General features: G+C 39.8%; 2 protein-coding genes across 3 annotated transcripts in view; one reads left to right on the plus strand and one right to left on the minus strand.

The window, feature by feature from the left end:
• The window catches only part of LOC138033638 (angiopoietin-1 receptor-like), an 84,329-nt gene that overhangs the window by 2,137 nt on the left and 69,692 nt on the right, over positions 1-12,500 (plus strand). The window lies entirely within an intron of this gene.
• LOC138031682 (uncharacterized) lies at positions 5,267-6,697 on the minus strand. Its single transcript, XM_068879333.1, has one exon. It carries the CDS (start codon positions 6,695-6,697, stop codon positions 5,267-5,269), a length of 1,431 nt encoding a protein of 476 aa, XP_068735434.1.

Here is a 12,500-nt window from a genome sequence, read left to right on the forward strand (position 1 = left end):
CACGTTCAAAACTGGCCGATTGGACCTCAGAGGGTTGGATCTAGAGAAAATGACGTCATTTACTCACTACCTTAAAATTTCAGCGTGTAAACGCAATTTATTATATATGCAAAACACGGGTTGAAAAGTCTGAAAGCCCGAAATTCCCGTGCTGCATATTAATTAGGCGTACACACGCATTGCATTCTTAAACTAGTGCGTGTTTGACGTCATTTTCTCCTTGACCCAGCTCTCTCAAGATTTTAAAGTTAGTAATGGCGGACCAATTAATAAGAAAATTCCAGCTTAAATAAACAGGTGTCTTTTTAAAATCAGAACTTAAAACTTGGGTGAGTTAGTGTTTAGTTAACATAGTTTTGAAATCCAAAGGAAAAACAAATTTTTTTTTTGATCGTAGTACCACTTTAAAAGCTCTTTCGAACAAGCTAATAAAAAATTTTGTGTCATATGCACTTTAATGCAACATTACAAAGAGTCCAGATGTAGAATGCCCCTGGGCGAGCGTACAAATGACAGCCTTGCATATATTCCCCTTTAGAGAAAAGATGAAAATTATGCTCTTGTGATAATAATAATAATAATAATAATAATAATAATAATAATAATAATAAATTCATTTCTATTGCGTCAACTGCATCAAAATATGATCGCTGGTGTGTTACAATCAATTACAAATAATTGTTATACAATACATAATTACAAATATTAAAAAGCTTGGTTAAAAATTTACAATTTGTGGTAGAAATAATTATGCTAGTTAAAAAATATAACATTGGCTAATTAAACAAATGTACATCTATCTACAATCATAGACAAAAGTAGCTGGGAAGGTAATGTAAATGAACCACACCAAAGCTGTACATGTATTTCAACCCTCTTCTGTTAAAGCGCAGAAGAAATAGTTTTACCCTCTCTTATATAGCCCCCCTTTCCCCCTTCAATGTTGGAGGGTAACACCACAATTTCCCACCAAGAACCATTCAGTTTTGTACAACATTGAATAAGGCGGGAGGGAAGAGAAGCAATGAAGAACTCAAACGTGCTAACCTTCCCAACGATTTCGTTGATGATTGTGTGTACACAAGGTTAAAAGTAAATCTGTGACTACGTAAAATCCTTTAAAGTGTCTCGAAATAGATAAGTCTTTTAATGAGGAAAGTTTGGAGGTGGCTGCACAGAAGGCTCAATTCCCCAATGTCTTCTTGGCACGTACTCTTTGACGTTCTAGTAAAAGCTTGTCGTTACATTTGAGTGAGTAGTTAGATTTAAATTTAATAGCGGAGCTCCGCATGTGCCGAAGGCGTGCGCATGTGGAGCACCATAGTTAAGAAGATAAATGGTAACCCATCGATGTGAGAAATTTTGGTTCTATAGTTATGACATCATCGACTGTCTGTACGTATCTACGTACATCCAGCCCTCCATGTATGCCAATGTGACCAGTATCATGCTAGTTTTCAGCATACATCTTTCATTTTGGACATCCATGTTTTGATCAATTGACACCTGTCAAAGCAAGATATCTGCTGACCAGTATCACATGACCATATCGCGGGCTCAAGCTTAGAGCTCATCAAGGTCAGCTTTTTTTTTTAAAGCTGACCACTGACCGGGTGCTGGTTTTCTATTGGATTGCAGGCTCATCCCAGGTTAACTAAACATAAGTGATGCTTCATTTTTCACACACTTTTTGTGCTTGATGCGGCTACACGGCTAATACTCTGTCAACTATAGTTCTTACACAGTCAACGCTTTTCGTGTTCAGATGGAAAATGGTTTCAATCCAGTTTGACATATGAAAGCTGTGGTCCACAATTGTGGCTACGCAGTTATTCAAGTGAAGCATTGGAGGGATATAAACTTAAAGCTGAGTGTTACTTTTTAATTTGCTTAGAGTTGCTTTTTTCTCTGTATTGCAATTTTTGGCGTAGCTCTGATGAGGTAACATGATGCCTGAGGGACCTATGACTAGAACAGAATCGAAAGGAGAGCAAAAGAGAACAATAACAACAAAAGAGAATACCAGTAATAGCTCATACTTGGTGGAAGAAGTTACTCCACAAATTCTTTCCATGGGCACTAAACTGTTTGTAATTTTTACGGATGGGTTATTAAAAGTGGTTTAATCGGTTTTTCCTTGGTTTAGGAATGAAACTTGAATTTTTTATTGTCAACCGGAATTAAATTCAATTATCTGTACTATTTTGAACACAAAGATAAAGTTGAATTGTTTGTTTGTTATACTTTAAAATGCGAGTGAACAAGTGCTTCTTTAATCCGTTTGCCCAACTGGTTTTCAATGTGCCTCAACAGTGACAAGACAATTTTGCCCTTATATTGTAAACATGTAATCGCAATGAGTTGTAAAACTAGGGGGAAATTTCACTAGCTTGTGTTTTCAGAAGTTTTTTTAGTAATTTAGTGTTGGAGCGGATCATGTTTGAAGTTGGTCCTTTCTTGGTTGCATTGCCGTATTTTGGCGATTCTTCTTCCAAGCCAACCTGGCATGTTTCAGTGAAATAAATCAAAATGTGAATGATCTTGTATTCAGAGATAAAGTAGAATAAATTACATCAGTAAAACTCTTTTTTTGACCTTAAACTTGTACAATTACTATTGCCGTATTGTAGATCAGAATGAATCATATCCCTTTAATCAATTCCCCTATAAGGTTACATTGCGTCACTAGTAAATGATTAACACCACATCTCCCTTTCTAAGTATTCTACTAAATGATTAATATTCTTATTGCAAGAATTAAAAAAAAGTGAACTGAAACATTTCGAAAGAAGACTAGCAAAAAAAAAATAATACACAGTGTTTCTCCGTTTGTCTCTATCGGGTGATATTGGACTACAAGTCAAGTCTTTGGCTTTATCAGTCGTCCCGAACGCGTACGCATGACAGAGTCCTCCGGTACAATGGCTGGTTCTGGCGCAGCTGGTCTGTCCTCCTAGTGGAACAGCTTGTCGTCACTGGTTGATGGCTTTTTGTCACTGCTCAACGACTCATCAGCATATGGTTGAAGAGCGGACGGGTTTCTCCTCAAGATACTGCCGTAGGCCTCTACCAGGTAAGATCGTGGCTTGCTAGCCTGCGCACGGTTCTTGACCGTAGCTGGTCTGTTTTCGTCATGAATTCATACATGCTCACCTGGCTGGAAGGGAACCAATTCCTTGACTCTGTGTCGCAAACCGTAGTTCTGTTTCTGTTTTATCTTCCATTCACTCTCCTCCTGCCTCCATTCCTCTATTCCTGGCAGCTGGGTTGAAGGGCTGCTGGGATACAAGGTAGTGTACATGTACATCTTATCTGCCGGCCAAACAGTAACTGGGAAGGTGTCTTTCCACCTTGCAGCGGTGTGGATCGATAAGCCAGAGGAGCTTTGGCAGGGTCTTCTTCCTTCTGTAGCAGGTTCTTCGCAGTTTGTACCGCTCTTTCTGCTTCCCAGTTAGACTGTGCATAGAGGGGGCTGCTCGTGACATGTTTGAACTCCCAGTCTCTAGGGAATTTGCCGAGTCGTACTGGTGGCTGTTATCCGAGCGCACAATTTCTGGTATCCCATGTCAAGCGAATACCGATTTGAGGGCTCGAATTGTTTCCATGGAGCTGAGTGAGGCTAGGTAGCTGACTTCGATGAACTTTGAGAAATAGTCCATCACAATCAGAGAGGGCCACTTTTTGACATAGCAAATATCCATGCCGATCATTTGCCACGGTCTATCCAGAATTGCACTTGGGATCAAGGGTTCCTTGATATTTGGCCTCCGTTCTGTACACTTGCGGCATTGCTTGACAAGATCCTCAATTTGCCGACTAAGACCTGGCCACCAAACTGATCGCTTTGCCCTCTCGCGACATTTCGTGACACCTTGATGACTGTCATGGATGCGGTCTAGGATCTCCAGCCTTATGGATGTCGGAATAAGGATTGTGTCTGCCTTAAGAAGCAAGGCGTGGACGACTGAAAGTTCATCCTTGGCTTGCCAGTAGGGTTGAAGTGCGTCTGGAACTCTGGGTCGTTCTGGCCATCCTTCCCCACAGTACTCCTTTAGCACCTGGCAGACTTCGTCTTCCTCTTGTTTTCTCTAATCCGCTCAAGCTTTGTGTTAGAAGCTGGGAGGGAATTAAATATGTGATGAACATATAGGTTAATTTCCTCTTCGGGTCTTGGATCATTCTTTTTGGTTTCCTCAACTATGGGTGCTCTGGAGAGTGCATCAGCGGTGCTGAGGTGTTTGCCTGGGACATGGGAGACGCTGAATCGAACCTCAACAGTCAGTCGCATATGAAGCTGCTGGATTCTGTGCGACATCTCTTCTAAATTCTTTGAACCAAGGATAGGAACTAGCGGCTTGCGGTCTGTCTCCACAAGAAACCTTGTGCCAATTAGATAGTCAGCCAAGCGCTCGCAAGCCCAAGTGGTTGCTAGAGCCTCCTTTTTGATCTGGGCGTATGTTCTTTCTGTTGCAGTGAGAGCACGAGATATGAACACTATTGGCTTCCACTTCCCATTGGTTTGTCTTTGGGTCAGGATGGCAGACAACAGGGTTTCGAGGGAAGGATCGAAAATTGCAAGTACTGGCGCAGAACTCAACTTCTCTTTGATCCCTTCAAAGGCACTACGTTGCTGGGGGCCCTCGATCCAGACGTTCTTCTTGCTGAGAAGTTCACGCAGTGGGTGGCTGAGTTCAGCCAAGTTTGGAATGTACTTTCCTGACTGGTTGACCATTCCCAGAAATCTTCTGAGCTCGTGTACATCGGTCCGTTCAGCTAAGTACTTTACTGCAGCTATCTTGCTTGGGTCGGCGCGAATTCCATTTTTTTTCACCAATTGTCCCAGAAATCGAACAGTCTCCTTTGAGAATTCACATTTCTCGGCGTTAAGTGTGACGGTTGCTTCTTGGAGCCTAACTAGGACTGCCTCTAGCCTTTCTTCATGCTCTGCTTGATTTGCCCCGTGCACAATGATGTCGTCCATCCAACATTCGACCCCAGGTACGCATTCCAGGATTCTTTGCATGCTCCATTGAAAATGTTCTGGGGCGGAAGAAATACCAAATGGTAGATGCGTGTACAGTACCGGCCCGATGGAGTGATAAACGTAGTTAGCAGCTTTGAGCTCTCTTTCAACTTTCGTTGCCAGAACCCACTGTTGGCATCCAGCTTGGATATCACTTTGGCACTGGCCAGCTTTCCCAGTGTTTGCTCTGTTGTGGGCATGGGATGATTCTTGTGAAGTACAGCTTTATTCAGCTGAATGAAGTCACCACATACATTGTATACGGACGTTTCCATTTGACTTTGGGACTACTACAATAGGTGAACACCACTCTGTGGGCACATCTACCTTTTCGATCACTCCCATTGTTTCCATACCGTCCAGTTCTCCCTTGACTTTAGGCAGCAAGGGGATTGGAACACGTCTTGGTTTGGTCTGGTTGAAGGGCTCGTAGGATGACGTCAGTTTGATCTCATATTCTCTGTCCATGCAACCCAGGCCACTGAAGAGCTTTGGAAAGCGTTCCTTAATTCCTTCTGCTGGCTGAGTCATGGCTGCAACTTTTGCGTTGGTTTCTAATGCTAAGCAGGCAGACCTGCCGAGAAGCGGCATCTCCAAGTTTTCGACAACTAAAACATCTTCTTCACAGGATTTTCCTTTTAATACAAGATTCGCTTTTAGTGTCCCCAGGCACGACAGTGGGCTTTTGCACGGGCCAAATAGTTTCTTGCGTGACCTTTCAAGCTTGTTTTGCCCGAAAAAACGCGAGTAGATTGACCCACCGATAACTGTCACGTTGACTCTGCTGTCTAGCTTGAACAGAATTTTTGTGCCAGTGAGGTCAATCTCTTCTTTCCAAGCTTTTCCGTCCGCGTTTCCAATTTCTCCGAGGAAGAATCCTTCATCGTCCAGCTCTTCTTGCTCATCCGAATCGTCGGCTGCAATCACACCAACTTTCTTTGGAGCCGACAAACAAACTTTGGCAAAATGACCTCTTTTGTTACACTTGGCCCATGTGGCGTCCTTTGTGGGGCATTTTTGGCATGCGTGATATTCTGAGACAACGCCACAACGCATGCATGTCGTTGGTCGCCTTTGTGGCCATTTCTGTCGTTGGTCTTGGTGTGCTTTTGATCCTATTACTTCATCGATATGTGTTGGTACGCTGCTTCGAAGCGTTTCATGTTGCTTTTTAACTGACTCCCTCTGCCTGGCACTGTTTATCGCCGATTGTAGCATAAGGGCTGAATCCATCTGGAGTTTCTCACTCAGCTTGACATTTCGCAATCCCACCACGATGCGATCTCGAATTAACTTGTCTCGAAGGGTTCCAAATTCGTACTGCTCAGACAAACAATAGAGGTCTGTGATAAATGTATCAACTGGCTCATCCAGTTCTTGCTTTCGCATGTTAAACTTTGCACGTTCAAAGATCACGAAAGTCTTTTTATGACAAAATGTTGATCGAATTTTTCTTTCACTTTGCTGTAATTCTTCCCTCGGTGAAAAGCTCTTGAAAATGTCGTCTGCCTTGTCTCCCATGCAGTAAATCATAGCATTGATCTGTAACAGTTCTTCTTTTTTGATTAGTTTGGTCGAGATTCGGTACCGCTCGAACCATCGTATCCATTTAGGCCATTTTTCTGGATTCTTGAAATCAAAAGAAGCTGCTGGGGCGATAGGGTTGGATGCCATGTCACTCAATCTTTCCTCGATTTTCTCCGTTTGAACGCTCCTGACACCTTGTACAATTACTCTAATAGAGAACCACGCGAGCCATTTCAATTCTCCTATAAGGTTACATTGCGTCACTAGTAAATGATCAACACCACAAAACTGACAAAGTTTTTTATGGTTTCTAATTTTAGCATGATTCCTATTCGCTAGGTATTGACAGTTGACTCTGAAATGGCTTTTTTCCTTTTCCATTCACTCGCTGAGAGTGTGCTTGTTTTCTTTTAAAACTTGTGTGGTTCAACTAAAGTTCATTGCCAAACTGGTGAATTCCAAAGTAAATTTCACTTGAAAAACCAATATTGCACTCATTGCTTTGTGATTCGACCATGCGATATCAGTTTTTAGCGTAGTTAGCCAGTAAAGTCAAATCAAAAAAGAAAGCAAAAAAAATGATTTAATTATTAAAGCAGCAACCAGAAACATCAAAACATGGACATTTCAAAACCTTTAATTTTTACTAACCCTACAGGCAGTAAGATTAAATAACCAGGGAGCTCCACTTTTAGGCTTGGCGAAATCTATATATTAGTAATAAGGTCACTAATATAATTTATGTTGGTGCCATACCATAAATCGCCTTACATGTATATGTATAATACTGTAACTAAAACACTGGTGAAATATGGTCAAAGCATGAGGTATTACAAATAAGGCTTGTCAAAGTTTAACATGTTGTAACTTTGACAGTTGAATTTCTGGCAAAGCATATAATCTATTCAAGTCGTGACCAATTAATGCACGTACTGGTACTAATAATTTCGTAGATTCAAGTGATCAAAATTCCCTTATATGCCTAATATTATTGTAAATAAAAAAAAGAAGCACTACATATTTTGTTGATGTTTGTAATGGTGCTGAGCTGCTGGTCAAACCAACAGCCCAAGTTCTTTGCTACTCGCCAGGGGGCAATCTTGAAAATGATCATCCAGGCACAGCAAGGGTTACATCAGACGGTTTATCCATGCAACTGCTGTGTTAAGTGCCTATCAGTAGACATTCATTATTAAGCTTGAGCCAGTCCAACAGCATCTATTGACGAAGATCCTCTATGCACCAATGCATTGCAGTAACTGCCTTGTCATGACTGGCATGTGAATCAGGTTAAACGATAAGCTGTGTATAATTGTCTGCGTAACAATGAACATAATTATTGCAGATAACAAACAAGATAGGGCCCAAACAGGAACCCTATGGGAAGGAACACCCTACTGCAAGGCAAGGCTATTAGAGAGATTCTAATTGATTGCAATGTGTTGGCTCCTATTGTGTAAGTATGATGCGAACCACTCCAAAACCTTCCCAGAAATGCCAAATCAAGATTGAAGACTACTTAGCAGACTACCGTGGTCGACTGTACATGTATCAAGGAGTGAACTGAGATAAAGGAGAACCAGAAGAGTCACATGACCTTTAATTATTCATGTTCATCAAAATAACTAACTAAAGATACAAGTTCCTTAAATGTGGCTATTTAATCACTAGGGAAGTTTATGCATTAAAATTAAAATTCTACCACAATTTTCTTAATTCTGCGGAATCTCATCTTCAAGTGCCTTATGGCCAAACTGCGTTTTGGCTTCTATCAATCAAATGAACTCAATTGATGCGTGACCATAACCTACCAATCAGCAGCATTGTTTCCCCTGGTACATTCGAACTTGACTGTGAAGAATATGTAGGAAACTTTTTACTGAAGAACCTCTCAAAACATAGCATAATATGTTATTCAAGCTGTGAACTAAACAAGAACTCCAATTCACTCCACTATTCCCACCTATGTTTGGAAATTGGATTGATAGAAGCCAAAAGGCAGTGCTTAAAGGTGATGATATTCAGCAGAATTACGAAAAATTGCAGTAACAATTAGCAAATGGATTCATTGGCATAATATTCTCACTTGCATTCCTTGGGATGATGAACTTGAATTAGCTGATAGGATGGGCTCGTTCTTTGTTCAAAAAATAACTGATACATGTATTGGCACAAGACTCTACGTTATGGCTCAAGATCTTTCCACTGACTCACTTTTAAACTGTACATTGTCACCAACCCCCAAATTTAGTAAATTTACGGCACTTTCAGAAGTGGAAGTATGAAAACTTATCGAAGGTAATGCACAGAAAAGCTGTTCTTTTGATCCAATGCCTACCTCACTGGTTTCCAGCTGCATTGATGTCCTGCTTCCTGTGATCACAAAAATGATAAATCTATCCCTCGTGGATGGTGTGTTTGTTGATGTCTGGAAATGTGCACTTGTTAAGCCGTAGCTCAAAAAAGCTGGTCTTGATCCACTTCTTAGTAACTACAGACCTGTCAGTAAATTTGCCATACATATCGAAGCTCAACGAAAAGGCAGTGTATAATCAACTTCATTTGCACATGACAGACAATTCTCTTTATCCTGAAATGCAATCATCTTACAGGAAACAGCACTTCTTCGAGTTGTCAATGATATCTTAATGAAGATGAACTCACAAGAGGTCACTCTACTTGTCATGTTGGATCTTAGTGCCGCCTTCGACACTGTTAGTCATGATATATTGATTAAACGTCTACACAAAGAATTAGGTATTGCTGATCTTGCCCTGAAGTGGTTGGAGTCATATCTCCATAACAGGGTGCAAAACGGCGGCATTGATGGATCGATATCCAACCCATTCGACTTGTGCTGCCGAGTTCCTCAAGGGTCGTGTCCTGGACCGATTCTATTTATCATATGGTATGCATCTAAGCTCTTTAACATCACTGAACACAAGCTTCCTAGTGCTCACTGCTACATGTATACTGATAACACCCAGCTTTATCTGAGTTTTAAACCTAATAGACCAAGTCTTGCAAGCAATGGAGAACTGTATTGAAAAGATCAGGAAGTGGATGATTCTTGATAGACTGAACTGATTTTAATAGGCTCCAAACAACAATTATCTAAACTACAGCCAATCAGCATCTATGCAATTCATAATAGCTCCGTTGATAAAAATCTAGGCTGTTGGTTTGACGCTAACCTAAGCATGTCTAAACATAATTATTACAAATGTTTGCAACTCTGCATTCTTTTATCTTCATAACATTACATGTAGAAGCATTAAGAAATATTTACACGAAGACAGGTCTCCATACTTTAGTTCATGCGTTTATTATGAATAGATTAGATTATTGTAACAGTCTTTTGTTTGGTGCCTCAAAGGAACAGATAGCTAAACTTCAACGTGTACAGAATGCTGTCGCAAGACTGCTAATGAACATTGGAAAGCATTTGCACATTACTCCTATTCTATATGAGTTACATTGGCTTCCAATCCAGGCTCGCATTAAATTTAAAATTATTCTATTTACTTTTAAAGCGGTTCATAATTTAGCTCCGTTATGTATTAACAGCCTCGTAACTATTAAATCTAAGATCTAATGATGGTCTTTACTTAGAGACCCCTAAGGGTAAGATGCTGAAGGCATTTGGAGCTCGGTCTTTCCAGGCAGCCAGCATCATACTTATGGAACAGACTTCCTCATGAAATTAGATTGATTAAGAGTTTAGATAAATTTTAAAAAGCCATTAAAACGTTTCTATTTAATGAAGCTTTTAGTACTCTTTAACTTCGATATATTACATGTATATTCGCACATTCGCAAGATATTAAATTCTATTGTAAATTGTATTTTAATTTTTATTTTTATTCAGTGTAAAGCACTATTGATCTGTATATGTAAATAGGGCTATACTACTAATAAATTATTATTATTTTTATTTTTATTATTATTATTTGTATTATTATTTTTGTTCACTTTTGAAATTTTTATTTCAGTGTTTGGGCTAAGTTGTGAACTGATGAAAGTTCAAATTTTACATCACAAACCTCCATAAAATATAATAGTGGGAATCCTGTTGTTTCTACTTAGATAAGGTCCCTCAGATATTTTGTTCTCAACTTGGACTCCTTCCTCTGCACCATTGATCACCATCATCTCATGACAAGGGAGCCACTTACACTGTAGCTTTGCCCTCAGAGGGAGATGCACTTCTTGTTGAAACAACACGTTACTAAAAGGTGGCTATACTCCTTGTTTCATGGCACAGACACGAAATATCAGTTCAATTATACCGTTCCTGCACAAAGTTATTTGAATAAAGTCTCAAATGTGGTAGTTTTTTATTCTTTCCATGGGCAGGCTCTTTCAACATGGATTCTTAGAGATGCAATCCTTCTTGTTTCCAGTAATTCAGTTTCATTAAATTGACCTAATTCATTCATAAAATTAATGGAGGAACATTTACTTTTACGCTGTACCCCTTTACATGGCAACATCTCTTGAATATTAAAACCTATATCAGCCATTATAACATCACCATACTGTAGTTTCTCTGTTAGCCCTTACTTTTGGGCTAGTTCCTTGTCAGAAATGCTAGCTGCCACCATTCAGCGTTGAAACAAATGAAATCCCTCCTTTTGGTACAATACCAACCAAGGCTTTCCGGGTGTTGCTATTTTTGAATGAAGAAAATGTGACTTGTTGAGCCTCTGGGTTGTTCAAGGCTTTTCTATTTATATCTCAGTACCATCAATTATTATAGCAGTTGTTGGATAGTTTTGCGAAAGCATTCAGACAGGTGTAATTTTACAATCTCTCTTGAAGGGAATACATCAAGTTCTTTAAATCTGAAGAAAATAAACTTGATTCAGGTATCAACAATTTGGGATACTTTACTTTGGCACACTCCAAAACTAGCTGATAAGTCTTGTACTAGTTAGCCAACTTTCACACGACAAAGCACCAGGAAAAATTCATTCCCAACAGGTAAAGCCCTACTAGGTCAAGGTTTATACTTGTGCTTGATTTCTCTTACATTTAGTGTGTTTTGGTAGTCCAAGTGAGCTGCTGTCTCCCTCCTCAGAAAGTCAAGATCCATTGGAAACACTCATACATGTACATGTAGTCCTCAAAACGAGTGTAAAATTTTAATAATTTATCATCATCCTTTATTGTTTTGATGCTGAAGGCTTTCTTCTCAATTAATAATTCCAGCTCCCTTGTGGCACTTCTTTCTTCTTTAAGTTGATTTTCCAGCTCTTGTATTTTTTGGTTTAATTCACGCTCATTAGTTTGCCATTTCTCAAGTAAACATGACATTTTGTCTTCCTTTAACTTTAACTATAATAAGTTGATGTTCCCAGTTTTCATCTCCAGTTTAAAATAAACCTTCACTTTCTAAATGATCTGAGTTTCTCTACCATCTGAACCAGAACCAGTGTTTTCAATGTTAGTCGGTTCGGAGACTGGATGCCTGCTGCGATTTCTCCTTTTTGGGTTTTCTTGACGTGTTAAACCTTACTCTATCAGCGGGCTTTTTCCTCTGGTTTTTTTGGCAGTAAAAATAAACTTTGTCTGTATGGAATCTGGCTTCAAACGAATTCTTTGCCCTCCTGTTGGTTTTATGAAGCAATTGGCCTCAAAATGCACACCACAGACGTAAGAGTTTTTGTTTATTGGAGTGTTCTCTTGACGCAGTTTCACGAGCCATTGTGCCAGCAAAGTTTTGTTTAACAGCGGAAGCCAATGCCATCATAAGTCCTTGCATTCTGCTTTGGAACTTCGATTTTGACACCCGAAAGCTATGCAGTGCTTAATCATGGGTAAAGACACTCAGAAGTCTAAATTTTTTTGTGAATTTCAATATTCCCTCTCAGTTTCCCTGTACTCTATAGCGAGCTAGACGCGATAGCCTCGTTTTGGCGTAAACTTATTGCGAGACCCCTTATTTTGT

Source organism: Montipora capricornis, chromosome 14, assembly GCF_036669925.1.
Source record: "Montipora capricornis isolate CH-2021 chromosome 14, ASM3666992v2, whole genome shotgun sequence".
In the NCBI taxonomy this organism is placed as follows: Eukaryota; Metazoa; Cnidaria; class Anthozoa; order Scleractinia; family Acroporidae; genus Montipora; species Montipora capricornis.

Coding starts and splice junctions, on each gene's coding strand:
- LOC138031682 (XM_068879333.1), bottom strand. CDS start 6,697: ATGGCATCCAACCCTATCGCCCCAGCAGCTTCTTTTGATTTCAAGAAT.